This window comes from Salarias fasciatus, chromosome 11 (genome assembly GCF_902148845.1).
Source record: "Salarias fasciatus chromosome 11, fSalaFa1.1, whole genome shotgun sequence".
Taxonomy (NCBI): Eukaryota; Metazoa; Chordata; class Actinopteri; order Blenniiformes; family Blenniidae; genus Salarias; species Salarias fasciatus.
The window spans coordinates 15,122,306-15,145,862 of NC_043755.1; the positions used below are offsets into that span (position 1 = coordinate 15,122,306).

A 23,557-nucleotide genomic window follows, 5' to 3' on the forward strand; every position below is an offset into this window, starting at 1 on the left:
AGGGATACCAGCCAGTGGTACTTCTGCTGTGAAAAATTGCTCTATTTGCCTCCATGCTGGAGGATGGGGCATCTCTGTCTGCCAGAACCAGAGGGCTCTCAGTTGAGCAGCCCAGTAAAAGAATTCAAAGTTGGGGAGTTTTAACCCACCATGACGAGAGGCACTGTACAATGTTTTGAATTTAATTCTGGGCACTTTACCCTCCATATAAACCTGGATATCACACCTTCTAATTTCTTGAAAAAATTTGTTGGAACTGAAATGGGAAGTGTTTGAAATAGGTAGAGGAATCGCAACAGCACATTCATTTTTATACAGTTGACGCGTCCTATCAGAGAAATAGGTAGATGCCTCCATCTGTCCAAGTCCTTCTCCACTTTCCCCAGCAGTGTAATGTAGTTAAGTTAGAATCTCTTTTCTAACTGGTTGGGAATCTCCAAACCCAAATACATAACACTTTGCATGTTCCATTGAAAAGGGAAGTTTTCCTGTGAGATTTGTTCAGCTGATGTTTAAAGGCAAGGCAACACTTTTTTGTGTATTTACTTTGTATCCAAACTCTGTACAATTTGAGCAGATTTATGAGGGCTGGCAAAGTGGTGGTTGGCCTGGTCAAAAACAGAATTATATCGTCTGCATATCAAGAGATAATGTGGTTCACACTAGGGCTGTAGCGATACACTCATTTGACGATACGATACGATACACGATATTCAGCTCACGATATGATATATATCACGATTTTCGGCCAACGATATGATCCGATACGATTCGATGCAACTCGATACGATTTGTTAAACTAACATCATTTTCTACAAGATTTTCAGGGGAAAGTGTGATTTTGGTGACATCTTGTTACTGTTCCATTGACTTGGATTGATTTAACCGAACTGAAAAAAGAATGCATCAAATACACAATATATGGCTCTGACTATGCAGAGAGAGTCTACAGCTTGCAAATGCTGCACAAAGTGAATCAAAGACGTGGCGAGAAAATTTATTTTTAATTGAAACAGTGCAAACTGTGGCTTGCAAGCCTTTGTGAGGTGAATAAAGTGCAACAGCATTCCAGTGCACATTGAAAATTGCAGCAAGTGGCCTGTTCTGAACAGTTTCTTTTACAGTTTTTTTTAACTTCACATTTAACTTCTGAGGGTATCCCTCTAGCCACCCAGTTAGTAAACATATAGTACCTTGGTTACTCTAAAACAGCCAATAATTCAAGTAACAACGTGCCATTTGAACACATTTAACTCACTGGTGACGTTTGAGGTGCGCCCGTAGGTTCGTTGTATTTCCTGAGTATTTGATGTTTGTGTGACACAGCATGCAAACCGCAAAATTTTTGTCCAAATCAACACTTTCTTTCTTCTTTTTAAAACTTTTTAAAACATCTGATGTAACCCTTTAAGCCCTGGGCTATTTTTCAGAGCCTCTTCTCGAAAATGACATACCAAACTAAAAAGAATATAACACTGTAATAACTTGGCCTATTTGAGTGGTTACTGTCTCCTCATAAAGTGAACACTTGTAAGATTTGTCCAGATGTGTAAATATCAGTATATATGTTACTGGTTAAGTGTGACTGAAGATGGAACACAGCACAAATGAAAAATTTTCAGTCTTGCCTAAAAAAAAAAAAAGCAATTTCAATGTGATCATCTCTTTGGAAAAGTCCAGCTGCAGCTCTAAACCTCCATCAGATCATAGACAAATATGTGAACACTCTCTCTGCAAAGGTTGACTCTGTGAAAGTGAAGCATAACAACATTTGATAGGTTTTAGTACAGACAGGTCAGGCGATGGCACACTTTGGCACACTGTGGTGCCATTTGTGAAATCTGAATTTTCTAATGTTCCAAATCATATTTTTCACTTTTATATCACTGCTGAGGTTCAAAACATCCAAACAGAGCAGTCTCTGGCGTGACTGCAGTGGAAATTCACACAGAGCGTGTGTTTACGCTCAGCTGGACGCGCCGTGCGTAAAGCCTCCTCTGTATACAGGCTCCCAGCTCCGCAGCAGCTTCATGAATACAGACACCCCGTACGTCGCTAGACTCGTCTGAGCCAATAGAATGCAGCGGGGGTCACCAACATGTGATTGACAGCTCTGTTAGCCAATCAGAACAAGCAAAACACCGTCATGGCGCAGACAAACTGTATGGCGCTGACCAATCACAGAGCTCCTTGAGGCTAACTGGGGGTCAGTTTTACGCCCGGATTGACGTCAGAGGGGGCTAGGTGGCTAAGCTAAGTGATTCCGATGGACAATAACCGCATAATTCGGACTCTATGAAAACGCGATCTTGCTGTTGGCTGTTTTAGTGGCATTTTCTGGCAGATTCTGTGGTTTTAGACGGCTTTGAGCGGTATGGTTGTAACCAGCGGAGTCTCAGCTCTCGTCTGAGAGGCTGTTTGTGTGAATTGTATCATGTTCTCTTTCAACATTCGTTTCGGTATCTCACTATGGGACACGCCCCCAGCGCTGTTCCCCAGAAGCAATATTACACTACGCCAGTCCTGACTGGCAGACTGACGTGACGTCGGCTCCGCAGGGAGGGGCCTCCCCCTGCTATAAGAGCCCCACGTCGACGTCATCTCCTCAGTCTTTCACCTCTTCTCGCTCCCAGAAGCACCTCTCAGATGCTTTTTGTGGCTAAACAGGCTAGCTTTACCCTTCGCAGAGCGAGCTCACACCTCGGTCGCCGAACGCTACCTGCTCTCCACATTAGCAATCTGGGATTAGCAGACGGTCTGTCCCCAAACAGCGGCTGCTATAGCTTGTTGCAAAACTTGCTAGCTACGGAGCTAACTTGTCGGAGTTTTTTACCGCTTCCTCACCATGGACGGGACAAAACCTCCGACCAAGACCTGCACATGCGGAAAGAAGATTTCGGGCGCAGATACCCACGCTGCTTGCAGCGCTTGCCTGGGGCTGCAACATGCCCAGGAAGCGCTCGCACTCCCGGCTTCTTGTGAGCATTGTGCACGTCTTTCGCTGAAGACTCGCCGACGCAGGCTAGCTCGCCAGGCTAGCCTGTCGGAGGTGGACCCTATGTTAGGGGTAACCATCCCCCCGACACAGGTGTCGCTGAGTTCCCGCGAGGACACCATTCCCGCGGGAACGAGCTGGGGCGAACAGCTCGACGCTGTGGCCCCGCTCACCGACCCCGATGACGACGCTATCAGCCTAATGGCCGAGCAGTGCGACTTCGGGGCGGCGGACTTCGAGTCCGGGGACGAGCCCGTCAGCCTCGGCTCCGACGGAGATGAGGAGGACGACGGGCCGTTTAACCCCTCTCCGGCTGCAAAGCCGATGGCGGAAGACAGCACGCGCAGCGGGTCCCCAAACCCGGCCGCCTGCATGGATTTGCACGCCGTCTGCCGCAGAGCAGCTGCAAAGCTTGGCATCGCGTGGCCTGAAACCCCCGCCGAGACCACCACGTCTCGTTATGAGGGAAAAAGGCTCCCGAAAGCCAAAGCCGCGGCCAGACAACTGCTGCCAGTCTTCCCTGAGTGCCGGGAGGAGGCGACCCGGTCGTGGAGCAATCCACTTACTGCCAAAAACCCCGTCCAGGGAGGGTCGGCGTTAGACTGGGACAACATGGAGGAGAAAGGTTTTTCCCACCTTCCCCCTGTTGAACCTCTCGTGGCATCTCACCTCCACCCCAGCCTGAAATCCACCATGACGGCAGCGGGACCCTCCCTGCCTTCCAAGGCCGAATCTTTTCAGTCTTCCCTGACTGAAAAGGGCTACAAAATGGTGGCGACAACGGTGAGAGCACTGAACGCTTCTTCCCTGCTTCTAGCCTACCAGGCTGAATTGCAGGACGAGATGACGTCCTCACCTGCGCCAGACCTGTGGGACGAGCTGTGCGTGGTCACCGACCTCTGCCTCCGTCTTCACAGGAGCGCTGTTCAGGCTTCGGGACGAGCCATGGCTCTCATGGTTGCCCAGGAGAGAGCCAGGTGGCTGAACCTGTCCAGCCTCTCCCAAAAAGAGAAGGCGAACCTCCTCGACGTGCAGGTGGACCCAAAGGGCCTGTTTGGCCCAGCCGTGGCCACCATGCAGAGACGATGCGAGGAGAAGAAGAAGGAGGGAGAAGCACTCCAACTGTGTCTCCCCAGAAAGATGCCTCCCCCTCCTCCTACTGCACCCAGACAGACTTTTGCGCAGGCCGTGGCCAGGTCGGCCTACCGGACCCCAAAACGTCAGTCTCAGCCGACAGGCCGTGTTTCCAACAAGCCTCCAGAGCTGAAAGGTGCTTGGCTGAAAAAGCCTTCTGCCACCAGTGTGACGTCAGGGGACCAAGCCGGCCCTCCTGCCACTCTGGGGGCCAAAAAGAAGCGCCGCGCCACCAAGAGCGCAGCCATCGAGGGGGGAAGACGGGCTCCGCCAGACGCCAACGTCGTCCCTCCCGAGTCACGTTCTGGCTCACATGTTCGAGGCATGTTCCAGCCCACGGAAGAGGCGTGCAGAGGCCATGGAGGCACTCACAGTTCACGGCCCAGTGAAGAGAAGAACACTTGGACCTGCAGAGAGCTCAGAGGAGCCACAGCGGAGTCCCACAAGCACACACCAGTGCACAAGCACACACCAGTGCTCATGTTCTTCAATAAACTTTTCATTAAAGATGTTTCAGAGCGCGCATCCAGGCCTGAGGCCAAGGGCGCAGCCAAAAGCATTCAAAATAATGAAAAATCATATATGTGTGGCACAGGACACACCTGTGCAATCACACAGGGGGCCTCTAGAGGGAGCCATTGCTCCATCTATGAGGAAGCAGGCCAGCACACCTGCTGTGGAAAGCAGAGCTGCTGTACCGCTGTCCGCCTCTGTCCAGCATGGCGCTCACACAGAATCCCCGCTCGGCCCGCTAGCGGTCCGAGCCCAGCAGTGGCGGGCATGTGGAGCAGCAGATTGGGTAATAAAGACCGTAACCAGAGGTTACAGGCTCCAATTCGCGTCCGCTCCTCCCCGGTTCAACGGGATATTGCAGTCGCTGGCTCGGGGAGAAAAAGCTCGTGTTCTGCAGGAAGAAATCACTTCTCTGCTGATCAAAGGAGCTATTGGAATAGTGCCGCTGGATCAGAGCCAGTACGGTTTCTATTCAAGATATTTTCTGGTCCCGAAGAAGGACGGGGGGTTACGGCCGATTCTGGATCTGCGCTCTCTGAACAAGTACATGAGAAAGTACACGTTCAGGATGCTGACGCATGCAGTCCTAATCCGCCTCGTGCGTCCAGGCGACTGGTTTGCATCCATAGACCTGAAGGACGCTTACTTTCACATCCCTATTTACCCCCCTCACAGAAAGTATCTCAGGTTCGCCTTTCAAGGCGTAACATACGAATACCAGGTGCTCCCATTCGGGCTTTCCTTAAGCCCGCGGGTGTTTGTCAAATGCACCGAGGCGGCCATTGCCCCCCTGCGGCACAGGGGCGTGCGTGTGGCAACTTACATCGACGACTGGCTTCTCATGGCGCAGTCGTCACACCAGGCCCAGGAGCACGTGAGGCTGCTCACGTCACATCTCACTGGCTTGGGTTTCACAATAAACCGGGAAAAGAGTGTTTTGACACCCACTCAGAAAATCCCGTTCATTGGCCTGTCACTGGACTCAGTTGCGTTCACGGCTCACCTGTCGGCGGAGAGAGTGAAAGCCTTTCAGGCTTGTCTGGCACAATTCCGCAGAGGCGCACTTCTGAGGTTCAGGACGTGTCTCAGACTACTAGGACTGATGGCATCAGCACTGGTAGTTCTTCCACTTGGCCACTTGTACATGAGACCGTGTCAGAGATGGGTGACGTCACTGAGGCTGAACCCGGCGCTCCACGGTCGCCGTCACGTTCTTGTTTCCTCCGCGTGCGCTCTGGCGCTGCGCCCATGGAAACGCAAAGGCTTTCTCACTGTAGGCGTTACCATGGGGACGGTCCTGGTGAGGAAAGTGATCACTACAGATGCCTCTCTGTCGGGCTGGGGAGCCACGCACGAGGGCAGGATAGTGAATGGCACATGGAGCGCGCAGGTGCGCGGGATGCACATAAACTGCTTGGAGCTCCTGGCTGTCTCGCTGGCACTGAAACACTTTCTGCCTTTCCTGAGAGGGCAGCATGTGCTGGTCAGAACGGACAATACCACGGTGGTGGCATATATCAACAGACAAGGGGGACTGCGCTCGCATCACCTTCACAGTCTGACACACAGACTGATCGTGTGGAGCAGCTCCCACCTGTTATCGCTGAGAGCGACGCACGTCCCCGGCATCCTGAACCGGGGGGCGGACCTGCTCTCCAGAGGGAATCCTCGCTACAGGGAGTGGAAACTCCACAGCGAAATAGTGACCCAGATATGGCAGAAATATGGACAGGCAGAGGTGGACCTCTTCGCCTCGGGGGAGAACGCCCAGTGTCCCCTGTATTTCTCCCTGTTGGACCAGAGTGCTCCCCTGGGTCTGGACGCTTTGGCACACGAGTGGCCGCGCGTCTTGCTGTACGCGTTTCCCCCGTTAGAGCTGATCACTCCTACGCTCGCCAGGGTGCGGCGGAGGGGGCTGGCTCTGATTCTGATAGCTCCGCGCTGGCCAGGGAAACACTGGCTGTCGGAGATATTTCAGATGTTGTGCGGTCAACCTTGGCCCCTGCCCCTCCGCAGGGACCTTTTGACGCAGGCACGCGGAGAAATCTTTCATCCTCACCCGGAGCGCATGGCGCTGTGGGCTTGGCCCGTGAAAGGTTTAACCTGCTGACAGGTGGGCTCCCGCATAACGTCATCGTAACTATTCAGAGCGCCAGAGCCTCGTCCACACATCGTGCGTATGAGGGAAAATGGCAGGCTTTTGAAAAATGGTGCGTAAGGGCAGGTCTGGTGGCTTTTCAGAGCCCCGTCCCTGCTATCCTGATGTTTCTGCAGGAGCTGCTGGATAACGGTCTGGCTTTCTCCACCGTCAAAGTGTATTTAGCCGCTATATCGGCTTGTCACGTCGGTTTTGGGGATAAGACGGCTGGCCAGCATCCTCTTATCTGTCAGTTCATGAAGGGAGCGCGGCGGCTTCGCCCGGTATCCAGGAGCTTGACTGCGCCCTGGGATTTATCCTTGGTGCTCGAAGCTGTGTCACGCCCGCCTTTTGAGCCACTTCAGCAGGTGGACCTGCGGATGCTCTCCCTGAAAACGGCTTTATTACTCGCGCTGGCGTCTGCGAAACGCGTGAGTGATATCCATGCGTTATCGGTGAACCCGGCCTGCATGCAGTTTTTCATGGGGGGACATAAGGTTTTATTGAAACCTAACCCCGCATTTGTGCCTAAGGTTTTTAACCAGGCAACTTCGTATCGCCCTATCGAGTTGGCGGCGTTTTATCCCCCTCCTTTCGCGACGCAGGAGCACGAGACGCTTAACGCGCTCTGCCCTGTGCGCGCGCTGAGGGCGTATGTTGACAGGACAGCCGGACTCAGGAAGTCCGAGCAGCTGTTTGTGTCATGGGCCGCATCACATCTGGGAGAACCGCTCACTAAGCAGCGTTTATCTCACTGGATCGTGGACGCTATTAGCGTGGCTTATAACAGCAGGGGGTTGCAACCCCCTGCGGGGCTGCGCGCGCATTCCACGCGTGGTGTGGCCGCGTCTTGGGCGCTTTTCCGGGGGGTTTCTGTGGAAGAGATCTGTGCGGCTGCCAGTTGGGCGTCGCCTCACACTTTCACCAGATTCTATAACCTGGATGTTACTGCGCCATCAGTGTCTCATGCTGTGTTAGGCGTGGGTTCTGTACCCACTGTGTCTGCCTGACCCGCTGGACATATGCGCCTGGTCTTCGAGGTAAGCTTGTCTGGCAATACGGGAGTCTCTATATCCCATAGTGAGATACCGAAACGAATGTTGAAAGAGAACTTTAGGTTAAGAAGTTAACCCCGGTTCTCTGAAACATGAGTGAGGTATCTCACCAGACCACCCTCCTTGCCTGGAGCGAGGAAGAGGTGTGCTTACAATGACTGAGGAGATGACGTCGACGTGGGGCTCTTATAGCAGGGGGAGGCCCCTCCCTGCGGAGCCGACGTCACGTCAGTCTGCCAGTCAGGACTGGCGTAGTGTAATATTGCTTCTGGGGAACAGCGCTGGGGGCGTGTCCCATAGTGAGATACCTCACTCATGTTTCAGAGAACCGGGGTTAACTTCTTAACCTAAAGTTTCATAGCGCTACGATCAATATTTCGGCGAGTGGGTTGACACTATCACGAATATGGTTCATAATTCATTTAGCCTTATAATAGCGTTAATGTTATAATGGCTGATATATTCGGTTAGCCCAGGTTCTGCTGTTTAAGCATCATGACATTCTGTCAGAAATAATCGATATTATTAGACAATCTCTGAAATGTTTGCTGCCAGGCCCCCAATTGGGGGGCGCTCGGGCTTAAAGCGAACCCCGATTAAAATGTCTATTAGCTCTACAAATGTTGTCGCTGATGTCTACACTTAAAATACGCTGTTAGAAAAGTATAAACATAATGCATAAGTTATAAAATGCCACTCGTTTAAAGGATTATTGCTTACATGGTGGCGGCCATGTTTTGGCCGCGCAATGCATTCTGGGAGTGATGACGTCAGGTAGTTGTCTGTTCACCGAGCAAAGCCACAAATTACTCACAAAGTACTTCTCTCGTCAGCTACAACTGAACAAAATGCCACATTGCGTCACTTTTGGATGTAATTTTGAAAACAAGGGAATTAAAAGAAGTGTGGTGAGCATCCACAGCTTTCCTAAGGAGAGAAAATTAAGAAAAGAGTGGGAAGATGCCTGTGGGAGAGTTCAGCTCCCCATACCTGTGCTCAGAAATCACGTTAACTGCATAAAATAATAATATTCTAACATTAATTCACAGAACAACTGTTACTAATTTCAGATTGTTAATACAATTAAAGGTTAAAAAAATAAGTCATTTAAAAAAGCCGCAGATCTGCTGACGCAGTGAATCAAACCCGCCTCTGACAGAAAGTTGTTGCATCTGAGATTATTGATGAAGAGAGTAAGCAAAGGCCGAATCAAACATGTCTAAAAGACAGTTAAATTTACTGTCATTTTTTAAAAAGAAGGAAGGGGAACGCGATGATGACTCAAAACGAGTCCGAATAACACCAGCAAGTGACGCTCAGCTGAAACAGGGAGGAGGAGGAGAATCCGGACATGGCCGTGATGTGGAGTGTTCTGGACTGTTATGGTGAGAACACTGTCTGTTATTAGGCCGCCGTGCCACATTTTAAATGATAACAGAAGATTTGTGTGTGCTCTCCTGGCCGTGTGCGTGGCCGCTCTCCGGCATGTTATATATATGCTCCCGCTCCGCAAACCGAAGTATCCCCGCACCCCCCCCCCCCCCCCCCCCCCCCCCCCCCCCCCCCCCCCCCCACCCCGCCCCACCCCGCCCCACCCGCCCGCTCATCAGATAAAACGCGTCTCCACACAACGCTCCCGGGCTGAATTTCCCACAAGACGTCCAGGTTTATGCAGACAGCCTGAAAGTTTGGATGCGCTGTAATACAGGGGAGATCTATGGTAAAGTAGAGAGAGCAGCCATCTCCGTTTGTCATTTTTGTGTTAATTATGTTAATCGTGACGATATAAAGTAAATAAGTACCATGAACAGCGACAGAAAGAAAATTGAGCTCTTTGCAGCAGACGCTCTCTCTCGGTCGCCACTGAGAGGCAGCATCCACCAAGGCACCAGCGGCTGTGACCGACTCTCTCTTCCTCTTGGTAGCGACCATTTTTATCGTCATCTCCTTTGTTACTTTCATTTTCGTCCTCGCTCTGTATTTGGTTTCGTGTTGGTTCGAATTGAAAGGGTTGAACACTCATGCTCATAAAGCTGTGAACAGATCACTCCTAAAAACACTGCTGAGAGGTGAAACAACTTTGTGACGTCACTACCCAGAATGCTTTGCAACGTGCACAACAATGGCGGCCTCCGTGCGAAATAAACTTTGTTAAAATATAGTTAACTGAATGTATATATATTTTTAAATTATTCATAGATATGTTACTGACAGCAAGCTGAACCACATAGAGCAAATTTATCATTATAGTCGGGGTTCATTTTAAGACACGGCGGCGCTGGAGTTAAATTCTCTGCCATTTTCTCGATCCTTCTCGCTCTTTCTTCTTCTGTGGGTAACTTACTAGAAGTGCTACAGCGACACCAGTGGCTGGCTGACCTAATTGCTCTTCCTGCAAAGCAGACGGAGCAGGGGGAGGGGGCAGCGAGCAGAGTGCCGGACGGAACAAGCGGGATTTGAATGAGACTTAATCTATCGATACTTGCGGCTGAAAGATCGATACTTTCTGGCGAAAAAAAATATCGATTTATATCACAGAATCGATAAAATTGCCCAGCCTTAGTTCACACCCCCAATCGCAACCCCCGAGATAAGAGGGTGGGTCCTTATGGCTATAGCCAAGGGCTCCACTGCTAATGCGAAAAGTATGGGTGATAATGGGCATCCCTGACGTGTACCTCTTGAGAGGGAGAACGGAGGTGATATTTCTGTGTTTGTCTGTGTCATAGCTTTGGGGTCACGGTATAACAGCTTGATCATATTAACCATATTTGGGCCAAAGTTCATTTTACAAAGGACCGCAAACAGAAAGTGCCATTCGAGGCGATCAAAGGCTTTTTCCGCATCAAGTGAAACTGCCAAAACTGAGTCATTTATAGATTTAGTGAAGTGAACTATGTTGAAGAATTTTCTGACATTGTCTATCGAGGACTGATTTTGAATAAATCCAGTCTGGTCTTTATCAACCAGATCGGGAACAATTTTTTCAAATCGAATCGCTATAATTTTAGTAAGCAATTTATACTCATATGACAAAAGAGAGATTGGTCGGTAGGACATGAACATGTTGAAGGCACACTCCTCTTCCTCCTCCTCCTACTCATTGCTTTGCAGGTGATGTGCGTTCCATTTGGACTTGGATTTCCACTCCTTTTTCTGTTTATCTTTAGCCCCACCTCTGCACTTCTTGGCTATGTGTCCTTTCTTTTTACAGTTATGGCACACACTGTCTTTGAAACCACAGTCATTTGCAAAATGTGCTTCTCCACATCGGTAACACTCGACTGATTTTTGTGGCTTGCCTTTCTTCTCCTTGGACACGTGATGCACCGTGCTTGGCTGCACACTGGCGGTACTGTTCTGGATGTCCTTCGTGTTGTTAGCTGCTGTTTCCATGGCCTGAGTGATATCCAGCGCCTTTTTGAAACTCAGTGAGGTCTCTCCCAATAAGCGGCGCTGCATGGCGTCGACATTAATGCTGCAGACTAGCCTGTCACGCAGCATATCATCCAGCACATTCCCAAACTCACAGTGCTCCGATAATTGTCTGAGCTCAGCCACGAAAGCAGCCACTGAAACTCCCATCTTAAACGCTGAACAATCACAGAGGGTTTTGGGCAGTGATGATTCTGACCCAGCGCTACCAGTTCTTTGAAACTCAGATCTCCGGGCTTCCGAGGCGTCGCCAAGTTGCGTATTAGCTTGTACGTCTTTGCTCCGCACACACTGAGGAGAATGGACTTCTTCCCCTCGTCATCAATGTCGTTCGCCAGGAAAAAGTGCTCCAGCCTTTCGACATATTCAATCCAGTCGCCTTCTCTGTCGGCGAATTCAGTGAGCGAGCCATGATGCTAATCACGCGGGAACTTCTTCTGCGACCCAACTACGCAGAAAAAGGAAAAAGAAAAACGTCCCATCTTTAATCCTCGTCGCCAAAAAGGTGTTGTAACCTCAGGAATGAAGCATGCACACTCGGCTGCAGTTTAACTCAGTTGTAGTGAACTTTAAAGAATGAATGAAACCGCCAGAGATTAAACTGGTGCGCCGCCATCATCGTGTCTCATCAACGTTACGTCCGGAAACAAGTATCAGATACAAAAGGTTCCAGGGTGCAGCCTGAACAATTACACAGTGACACAATCACACTATAACAAATCTAGAAATATTTGTGATACATTTTTAAATGGGGGTGTTTTTGAAGTGCAGGATTGTTGCAATAACTTTCTCTGAGCTAAGTTTATTTCCTCCGCTCAAAGGAAATATTAGGTTTTGTCATAAAATTAGAAACTTACAGAAATTTTATCCTCTCTTTAATTTTCTCAGTACTCAACGACGGGACGACAGTGAAATTTAAGGGCTGCGCCTCCCAGGATGTATGCTCTTTCATCGAAAACAACCCAGAACTGGAAGAATCGGGAATGTTCCATGACTGCTGTGAGGGTGACTTCTGCAACAGTGAAAGTATGACATTTATTTACTTTGATCTCTTGTCCATGTGTCACACAGCAGAAGTGTTGTTTTATTATTTTCTGTGAATAACTCCCTCCAGCTACTCCAGCTTCCTCCCATAGTCCACAAACATGCATGTCAGGATAATTGACGACCTTAAATAGCCTCGAGGTGTGAGAGGGCATGGTTGTTTGTCCCTCTGTGTGTCAATTTACATTTGCGTTTTTTTTTTTTTTTTTTTTTTAATCCAATTGTGATCCATGTTCAATCCTTGTACAAGGGCAACAGCTGAAGCGGATTATATGGCGTCCTCCCAAATGGACGATATATCTGTGACAGACCTATGACTCTCACAGAATTTTCAGGTTCTGATCTTTAGCTTTGCAGTCAGCAGTCCTCAGTTTCTAGCAGTGTGTTTTTATCGGCTGGATATCTGTTCAGACAGAGTTCAAACATCTCCATGATACGCTGCTCAGAGAGTGAGAGCTCCCCCAGCAGGTGGAGTCGGCCACTCGGCGTATAATTCGGCACAACACCGGGACGCCAGCCGGCAGAGCGGTTCCCACTGATGTCACACACCAAAAGTGGATTTTATTGGACTCTGACCAGTCTGTCGAGGGAGAAGTGCTACACCTGTCTTGTACGGCAGTGAAGTCAGCAACCAGGAGGGAGTCATTCAAATGCTGAGATGACTGATTAAGCCCCAATCCCAATTCTCTGCTTAATCCTCACTCCTCAACCTTGATCCTCAATCTCAAATTAAGTGCCTCCTAAAACAAGTGTTAATAAGGAATGTAATGTCACTTGGAAATGGGACAACCCTGAAAGACAGTTACGTCCTTGGAGCACAGGGGGCAGCACTGCGCAAGAGGGTAGAAGAAAGCCAGAGGTGCAGTGTTTCCTGCAGGAAAAAAGTTTGGCCAGGGGGGAGCGCGCGCGGCGGGGAGTTTTTGGACCGTCGGGAGGGTGCTAGCGGCTAGCGCGACGCTTCTTTGGACCGTCCGAAGGAGAGAGAGAGTGCACATGTGGACCGCTGTTTTTTGGGGTTTTTTTTCCCTCTCCGTTGTCAGGGCGCTGGGGGGGGGGGTGGCTGGCAGCAGTAATAATTTTGGTCAATGATCAATAACAACGCCCTTTATAACTGTAAGTAATGTGCCCTGCTTTAGAAATGTTTAACATTTTGCATGCGTGACCTTGTTAATAAATGCATTCAAATGAATTTTCTTCATTTCTTTCTAATAGCCTTTGTAAATATTATCTGTCATAGAAACTTAATACAATTACTCCCAAAGTAATATACACAATTATATATTAATAAAATAACAGCAAAACGAACTATTTAACAAGCATTTTGGGTTCTCCTTAACTCCAAGGTAGGTCTCGTAGAATCTCAAAATTAAGGGAGATAACGTCCCTTAGTCTTGCTCCTTTCCTCAACTTGTTTAAGTGGGACAGCACTTAACTTCACGGGAGCGCACATTCTGAGGAATGAGGAGTAAGATTGAGGATTAAGCAGAAAATTGGGATTCGCCCCAAGTGTTCTTGATAAATTCCTGTCGATTTCAGTGAGAAAGGTTTCACTGTGTTTTCCACTTGGGTAGAGGCTTGTGGCAGGGCTTTACATGATCACCAGGGATTTTCCATTCAGCTCCTGAGTCTCTGGCAGCAGCTCCACCAGGAGAATGAATCAATGAATTTGCACATTAAAAGACATTATTAAATATTATTTAAGGTTTAATGTTAAACACACATGCAGAGTTGGTTTCAATGACCTGTTGACTTCCTGAATGTGAGGTTGAAGCATGTGTTAATGAGCTGAAGTAAGCAGTGACACCCCCATGTGTGAAAAGAACATTGAGATCAAATTAACCTGGAGTTTCCTGAAATGTAAAAACTGTGTTCTGGAATAGCTTTGCATAAAAGACGTGGCAGAGCTTTATGTCCCAGACAGAAGGCAAAGTGATACAAAATAAGTTTGGACAAACCCATTCCCCCCTTACTGACCAGCATGTTTTCAACTTGGTAACTGCATGTTTACCACTGCTTAAAAACATGTGGGCCAAACTTTTGGAGGACTTCAGGGGTTTTGTGACAGGAAGACACTGAAGCAGGAAACTCAGCTGTGGAATACAGTTCTTCTTTGATGAGTTGGTCTTTCTCGACACTGATAAAGGTTAATTGTGAAGATCTTTATTTATTAAACTACATCTTTTTAAGAATAAGTTGTTTTCATTATTTGATCAGTTTGATGAAGAAAGATAAAGTCAATATATGTCCTGCTTTCAGCAGGTCACTGAAAACAATTGACTTTCTAACCTGCTATTTTGGAAACTCAGTAACATCCAGCAGTGCTGGGACAGATCTAAAACAAGCTACAATATTCTGTCTGCATAAAGCATGGGTTGATGTGCATGTGCACTCATTTTGTTTCACCTGAATTTGCTGACTGGACTTTGGAATGAAGTTAAGTCTACTGATGATGAGAGGTGTGGCGTTTGTGCCCATATTATGAGTGTCTGTTGCTTATTTATTGAGAGGAGCAGAGAGTGAGAGGTATAAAAACACCAGTGAAGACCTGAGGAGCTCAGCTGCTCCCACCTTCACAGAATGTATCAGCTTTTACTTATTCTTGGGGTTGTGCTTCTTCCTGAAGGTAAGTTTTGCTCTGCTGTGTTTTTAGAATTATTTGTCAGTTCCACTCATCTGCTCCTCATCTGCAGAAGCTCCAGAAATGATCACAATAGATTTTTATATGCTGTCCATTCACACCGTTCCTCGAAATCCTTTTAATGTAGTCCAGGGTTAATACATTGAATTTAGTTGCTGTTGGATTGACGTTTTTATGGAACTTATGTTTGTCTTCTCAGCCGATGCCCTGCAGTGCTACCAATGTTCATCGGATGATGATGACTCCTGCTTAACAACAGAATGCTCTTCAGGTTCACACTGTGCTGCTGTGAGGATGACGAGCTACAGAGGTTTTTTTTTTTTTTTTCATTTTGAAATTGTTATTTTTTTTCTGAACAAAAACAACAGTTAACAGTTTCTGGTCTTTGGATTTCAGGTAATGAAGTTGATCACATGTCGAGCATTAGAGGCTGTCTGCCCTCAACTGCTCAGTGTCTCCAGGGTTCATTCAACTATGGATATGGAAGAATTGTTTACAACTACAGATGCTGCTCCACCAACCTCTGCAACAATCAGTCTGCTCCTGGTAATCTGTCTCATGTCTCTTGATATTTACTTTCTTGTTGAATCACATAATGAGTTTCATCGCAGGAACAAGAACTACTTGAAAACAGTTGTGCAATAGAACAGAACCAGTCTTCAATGAAATGATCTTTGTAATCACCTCCTCTACTGAATAAACCAATCTCTATTTCACAGAGGCCAGCCTGAGTCCAAATGGCAAAAAATGTTTCACTTGTGATGCAATGGGACAAAATTGCGATGCAACTCTGAACTGTTTGGGGGACGAGGACCGCTGCATCTCAATAACAGGTGACACACTACATAAAATGATTTTCAAGAAAGTTAAAAAAAAAAGGCAAAAAAACACATTCCTCGCCTTTTTTCTTATTTCTTGTCCAAAGAGAAAAAAAAAATCTTATCAACAAGCAAGCTTAAGGACATCACTTTGTGCCTTTGTAAATCATATCTGTCTGTTTGCACCTCCACCAAAACAAATTCCTCATATAGGCTACTGTACTCAGCAATAAACCCGTTTCTGATTCTGATTCTGAGACGACTGAAACAACTTCTCAGTTCATGAACAGTTTTTAATGACACAACTTTAATAACTGTAAAGTTTCACACAACATGCGGTCCTGAATGAACAAAAGCTGCAAGACTCAAAGCGCCCGGCCAACATGAAATACAGTAAAGCAAGTTCCGTTTCTAAAATATTACATGCAGCACAACTTATAGTTTCACTTGAGGCCAAACTCCTCAAACAGATGAACACCTTTGGCATGTTATTATGTAACCCTCTCACCACAGGCTCATAGAAGAACAACAAAGTGAATACCAGTGGCGGTATTGCATATTTTTGGAGTATTTGTCTTCACTGTTGCTTCATCTTGTAATTTGCAGACGGTCCCTGAACACTGCAGCACTGCCATCTGCACATAGAAATCAATGTTATTTCTGCTGCGTGATGGACAGATACTTTTGATAAACAATGAGCTTGTAGCATCTCGTCCACCTCACAATGATGGAGAGCAGGCGTCCTTTGTGTTTTAATGATGTTTTTGTGAAAGAGTTGTTGAGACCTAAAGTCCGAGTCTGTGAATATCGTTCCAAGTTCACTGGACTCAACAGATCCATGTATTTCCATGTTTACCTGCTCACTTAAAAGTTTTCAGTGAGTGCGTATTGCCTTTACGTGCACACATGGAACAAGTTTACACGCTCACTTAAAACTTTTTGAGGAGGTAAAACTCATTTAAAAATCTGTGTCTCTTTCAGGGCTGTGTACAGAACAAACTTTGATCAAATATTTGTAATACATTTTTAAATAGTGGTTTTGTTGAAGGGCAGGATTGTTGGAATAACTTTCTGTGAGCTACATTTATTTCCTCTGCTCAAAGGAAATTCTAGGTTTTGTCATAAAACTTGAAACTTATAGAAATTTTATCCTCTCTTAAATTTTCTCAGTAATCCACGAAGGCGGGATGATGCTGAGACAGAAGGGCTGCGCCTCCCAGGAGATATGCGAGACCTTCTTCACCCCAGGATCGGGTGGACCAGGAGTTGAGTACGAGTGCTGTCAGGGTGACTTCTGCAACAGTGCCAGCAGCACAAGTGCTGGTCTGCTGCTGTCGGTGGTGCCGCTGATCTCTTTGGTTTTGTTTTCTTAGGAAATGAAACCAGTTTCTTTTCCTTGTCAGTTCTGGGCATAATTGTTTGTTTAATGTTTAAAGTTTTAGTTTAGTTTAGTTTAGTTTATTTGTTTCTTTCGTTTAAAACAACACAAAGACAATAAACAAAAAAGATGAAAATACATCAGTGTCATCAATCTAGACACCAACAAACGAAAGAAAAGGAGCAGAAAGAAGAACAATCTTATTATATCTGCCCCTTTACATACAGTATTTAAATAAATACAATTTAACAATACTCAAAAACTCATATTCAGTAAATCAAAAAATCAAAAAATAAAAAATGTTTTCATTAAAGTGATGCTTAAAATATCGAAATTGTATTATGTAGAGGGACAATCTTATTTTCTGTAATTTATTTTTTCTTGACTTACTTACTTAGTGCTTTCTTGGTTACTTTCTTGACTGCTTGACAAATTCCATTTCCATTCCCTGCTTTGCATATTGTTTTTATTTTGAACTGTTTCTGTTTGGGAGTTTATGCTTGTTTTTATCAAGTGCAATAACAATAAAATCTGAAAGTTGACATGATTTAAAAAAATCTTGTGAAAGTGAGTGAATAAATCCTTTGAAAGCTTTCTTGTGTTCTCTTTGAGTTTCACCTTCCTCATTGTCATGTAAAGGTCGATGCTGTTCTCACCCATGTAAAGCTGCAGAGCATGTAAATCTCTGCAAAGCTGCAGCCACCAGTCCCAAATCCAGGCTTGTTTTTTCACATAGAGAATGCATATGTTCATGTAAAGTATCTTTTATAATGCAGTGAAAAGCTTCTCCTGAAGTGAAATATGGCCAAAATTAAAAATTTAATGAGGAAATCAGAATTATATTATAAAATAGCAAACCAGACTCCAAAACCATGGAACATGACACTTCCCTGATTTTATCTCTTATCCATGTGCTGCATGGCAGGAGTGTAGTTTTATTGTTTTCTCTGAATGATTTATCATATTAAATGGATTTGCGATCTACGATCAATCCTCACTTACAAGGGCCCTGGCTGAAGCGGTTTATATCGCGTTCTCCCAAATGCACGACATATCTGTGACATGCATATGAGGTCCGTGCATGAAGTATAATTCATTGTCGTTGCACGGAGCCATATGAGGTCTCTCACGGAGTTTTCAGGTTCTGATCTTAAAGCGATACTTCAACATTTTGGCAAATTGGCCCATCTCGGGCAATTCGGCAGTCATTTAGAACAGCCTACTTACTTTTTTGTGAGGGCGAGCTGTTGTTTATTCAGCGGTGCGTCTGAGGAGAGCTTCACGGCGGACATAAAGGAAGTGGACGGTACAGTTGCTTCCCTCGTCAAACTCATCAAATACACAATCCAACAACCCCAAAACACTTTGGTGGACACGTTATAATCCGCACATTCACTACGCTGTGAAACACCAACAAAAAATATTGTAGCGTTACGACATTGAAGCAAATACTGGGAACTACTTTTTCTTTTGAGATCACTACGCCCAGACGCCATGTTTAGTAAGTAGTTCCGTCTTAGCAATCTTCGCAAAAAACGCTCAGTCTCGTAATTTTGCATTAATATTTCACAGCGTTGTGAATGTATGGATTAAAACGTGTCCACCAAAGTGTTTTGGGGTTGTTGGATTGTGTATTTGATGAGTTTGACGAGGGAAGCAACTGTACCGTCCACTTCCATTATGTCCGCCGTGAAACTCTCCTCAGACCCACCGCTGAATGAACAACAGCTCGCCCTCACAAAAAAAGTAAGTATGCTGTTCTAAATGACTACCGAATTGCCCTAGATGGGCCAATTTGCCAAAATGTTGAAGTATCGCTTTAAGCTTTGCAGTCAGTAATCCTCAGCGCCCAGCAGTGTGTTTTTATTTGCTGAATGTTAGGAGTGTCAAGGTCTTCAGGTGTAAATAGGTACAGAAGTAACAAATCATAACCGTTTAGAAAAATCAATAACCGCGTACACATCATTTTCCTCCTCCTCCTGATTTGTTTTTCAGCAATATATATAAAATGTTTATAGATAGATTTCCGACGGTGTCACAGTGTTCCCGCCATCCTGGACGCTGCCATCTTGTGTGTCAAGCTGTGGGTTACGGACTGGTTACTAATTATCCTGCAAATCTTGAAGCAATGGTTCATGCATGTGTTGTGTGGGGATAGAGAATATAGGATACACTTTCTGTCAAAATGGTATGACATCATATAAATTTAATCATCAAAAAAGAAACCCTGAAAAATAAAAGTCCCGCCCCCAGCACCCCCCCCCCGCCTGCCCCCGCCCCCGCCATTCTTCTGGAATGAGGTCATGTCTGAGTAAAAGGCGGGAAATTTAAAAAAGGGGTTCTGTCTTTCCATAGGCGTAAGAGTGAGTCAAGATTTGCATATGCTATATTGTAGATGTGTACTGGCTGCTCTGTAGTCTGCATGAATGTATTGAACTTCCATCCAGAGAACAGGGTTCTCTTTGAGTGGGAGTTCAGGGAGGTAAGAATCGCGGGCTTTTTTTTTTTTTTTTTTTGGAGGGAAAGTTTCATATGTCAGGCTGAGGGATGATGATGAGAACCAGATGTAGTAATGTAAATATCACGTGTCAGTGTCAGCAGAAAAAGAGTGGGAAAGTTAGCCTGTCACAAGGTTGCCATTGTATGTTGCGGGCTGAAGGCTGATGAGAACCAGATGTGATAATAATAATATGCATTCCGATGTCTGTTTACATTAAGGCCCGCCTTCCTGAGTGAGCTCATACCCTCACGGGTGTGATCATGGGGAAAAAGAGCGGGAAATGTTTGCTGAGTGTGAGATAATAACAACCAGATGTTGTAATGTTTATATTACCTCCTGACTTATGGAGAGTCCGTGGATGCAATGTCACATGAGTGTAACGTGATTAATATTAAGACAGATTCCATGAGGGGACTGGCGCCCTTGGGGTGGACCCCTGGGGGCTCCATCCATCCATCTCTTTGCAGAGAGACAAATATGATCTGTCAGTGTTGCGGGCTGAAGGTTAATAAGAACCATATGTAGTAAAAATATGAATTTGGTGTATGTGTGTGTGTGTGTGTGTGTGTGTGTGTGTGTGTGTGTGTGTGTGTGTGTGTGTGTGTGTATGTGTGTGTTCTCGTATTTCTATCCTTGTTGGGGCCAAATGTCCCCACAAGGATAGCAAAACGTGAAACGACGTGCCTTGTGGGGACCTTTTTCCGGTCCTAAGTAGGAGAAACAGTGTTTTCTTGACCATGTTGTTGTTACTGAAAAAAGTAAAAGTGCAAAAACATTTCTTTAGGGTTAGGCTTTATTGTGGTGTGGGTTAGGGTTAGGGTAAGGGTCAGGGTTAGGGGCTAGACATGAATGGGAGTCAATGGAAGGTCCCCACAAGGATAGAAATATGAGACTGTGTGTGTGTGTGTGTGTGTGTGTGTGTGTGTGTGTGTGGGGACCGTGGGGGTACATCCCGTGCCCCCATCCCATCTTTCCCCGCCAAGCGTGCCTATATATTTCTGGGGGTTTGAACCTGAGCACCACATTGTTGGAGCTTGGGGGTATCAGAGTCTTGGGTTGTGGAGCTTCAGACTGTAGGATCTACGTCCAGCAGGGAACCACATCCGACCTCCGAGGAAGACTGACTTCTCTACATCATGGGGAGCAGCTGCATGTATGTATTATTTTCTACTGGAAGCTTATATTTTTGTAATATTAGAATAATGGGGTTGGAATAATTATTTTCTGGGCATTATAGATCAGGGGTAACACTGGGAGACAGTGAGGCTCTGACAGTGGATAGATCGCCTTCAAATCAGGGTGAGTCGATGTTTCCTTTGTCTGTCTCTTATAATATTTTAAAATAACTGTCTTTACAGTCTGTTTGAAATCAATATATCTTCTCATTTTTTCTGTCCATTTTTAGACCAAATCATCATTGACCTCACCACCCCACCGGCATCCCCCACTCCTACGAGGTCTTCGCCCGCATTCAGCTCTCTCTGGACTCCAGCTGCCCCTCCACCATCACTGAGTACCGGGCCATCTCATGCATTCAGCTCTCTTTGGACTCCACACACTGTTGGCGCTGATCGTAAGCTATTTGTAGTATGTTTTTTTTCAGCAGTCAGTAAATTGTGTGGATTTGGTTCGACTGATTAACACCAATTTTACGTGTTCCAGGAATTGCGGTTGTTCCACCATCAAGATTGAACGAGCCTGAAAGAGAGGAAGAGGCTTCAGGAGTTGCATCTGGGGTTGACCGTGAAGAGGAAGGAGGACAGCAAGCCTCTGCAGAAGACCGGAGCGAAGATGTGCGCGGTGAGAGGAATGAGGAAGATGATGAAGTGAGAAATTATTTCCTCAATCAAGAGAATGACTATGAAGATATGACAGGGCACACCACCCGCAGCCTTACAATCCCCCGCCTTGAAGACGTTGAATCAGATTTCTTCAACCATGTAGTGCCGGTGATTGAACAAGCGTTTGAGACATTCATAAATGATTCATTCCTGTTAAAGGAACGCATGATCGTACAGATATACCAGCGTCTTAGACAAAATCTCAATCGTGCACAAACACGTGGGCTGGGTGTCAGTGCTATCAGCCGTGCTATCATCCGCGGGCAGAGATCCCCGCTACCGAGACTGCCCCCACTTCTCTAAATCACCATTTGCTGAAATCAATAACTGAAGCTTTTAAAAATATCGGAAAAAAACAATGGATCAATCAGAAAGTGACAATCTCTTAGAAATCCCTCAACACCTCCTCCGCACGATCTCCGAGTTGAATGGTGAAACAGTAATTGAAAGTGTTAATCCTCGGTCCGGCGAGGAGGTCTCGCGAGAGAGAGGAGTCTCGCGATGTTCTGATCTCGCGAGAAGTGAGAGGTTTGATTGTGCATGGCGGCAACTCGCTGCTAGATAGAAGCACAAAACAGAGACAAACAACTCGGTTTTATTATAGATTTATTTAAATCTAAACACACACACACACCAACCCCACAGCCCGCCAGTTATAGTCCTGTACTGGTCGAGTCTCCAGCGTGGAACACCTCGAGGACTTCATTGACCGGTACTTTTTGGAGTACGTCATGGATCCTACCGCTCCCCCGCCAGCTGACAACCCGGCCAAGAGGCGCAAAAAGAGGGACTCCTCCACCGTCACTGCTGACCTAGGGGCCAGTAGTGACGAGGTAAGTGTCCTAGAATCTATTAATAAAAAACTTGATTTACTGTTTGTGCTCCATCAGGAGTTCTGGGATCTGAAGGATTCGCTGGAATTCACCCAGCAACAGCTCCTCGTCCTCCAGCAGGACAACACCGAGCTCTGCTCAAGCCTCTCCTCCGTCTCTGTGGAGGTAGAGCAGCTGAAGAAAAGCAACCGGGAGCTCAAAGATACCATCCTGGACGTTCAGGCCAGGTCCATGCGGGACAATCTCATCTTCTCGGGGATCCCCGAGAACGCCCAGGACGACCCGGAGGTCCAGGTGAGATCCTTCCTAGTGGACGCCCTAAAGATGTCGCCGGAGACCATGAAAAACATCAGCTTTCACAGAGTCCACAGACTAGGACAGAGGAGTGGAACCAGAGCCCGACCCATCATCGTTAAATTCGAGAAATACAAGGAAAAAGTTGTGGTGAAGGGAAGAGGACGGGAGTTGAAAGGAACCAACTACGGGATGAACGACCAGTTCCCCCGTGAGATTAATGAGTGGAGAAAAGTCCTCTACCCGATCCAGAAGAGCAGCCGGGAGAAAGGAAAGAGAACGTCCTTGGTAGTAGATAAACTCTACATCGACGGCCAGCTTTACCGGGACACTTCCACGACACCCTGGCTCTTCTAAGGAAGCTAAGTACTGACAAAACACACATACAAATCACCATTAATCACCCTTACCAGTATAAATATATCTGTTTATATATACAAGCTTGCTTATTTGTAAACTTATTTATATAAATCTGGCAATTATTAAGAATAGTAATAATAAAATCTATAAACCGCAGTTACAAAAATAAATGATCAAGAGATTAGAGATTATATTAATAGAATACTATAACTTAGTTTCCTTGGTTATATCTTTCAATCTTCATTATATTTTCTTCTTTCCCTGTTACAATTATATCAATATTTAAAGATTTTTACACGGATAAAACTAGATATGAAATAATAAAACTGAATATTAAAAAACAAAAAAACAACAACAAAAAAAAACATCTCACATGGTATACACCTTGGTACATTGTTATCCCCACAGCAGGAATGCTGCTCCCTGCACCTTTCGATCTCCTCCCTCTTCTCCTACTTCCCACCTCTATGTCCCTCATCCACTCACTCCCTCCCCTCACACTCACCCCTCTGTTGGAGCTGACTCTACACTCATTCATCGCCAACAAGCACAATTCTATGATTCAGGGCACTATACTAGGAT

General features: G+C 46.2%; 2 protein-coding genes across 2 annotated transcripts in view; both read left to right on the top strand.

The window, feature by feature from the left end:
• plex9.1 (PML-like exon 9.1) overlaps positions 1 to 23,557 on the top strand; it is a 967,154-nt gene that overhangs the window by 264,696 nt on the left and 678,901 nt on the right. The window lies entirely within an intron of this gene.
• LOC115396500 (uncharacterized) lies at positions 3,059 to 6,850 on the top strand. Its single transcript, XM_030102388.1, has 2 exons — positions 3,059 to 4,425; positions 4,748 to 6,850. Exons 1-2 carry the CDS (start codon positions 3,059 to 3,061, stop codon positions 6,750 to 6,752), a joined length of 3,372 nt encoding a protein of 1,123 aa, XP_029958248.1. The 3' UTR covers positions 6,753 to 6,850.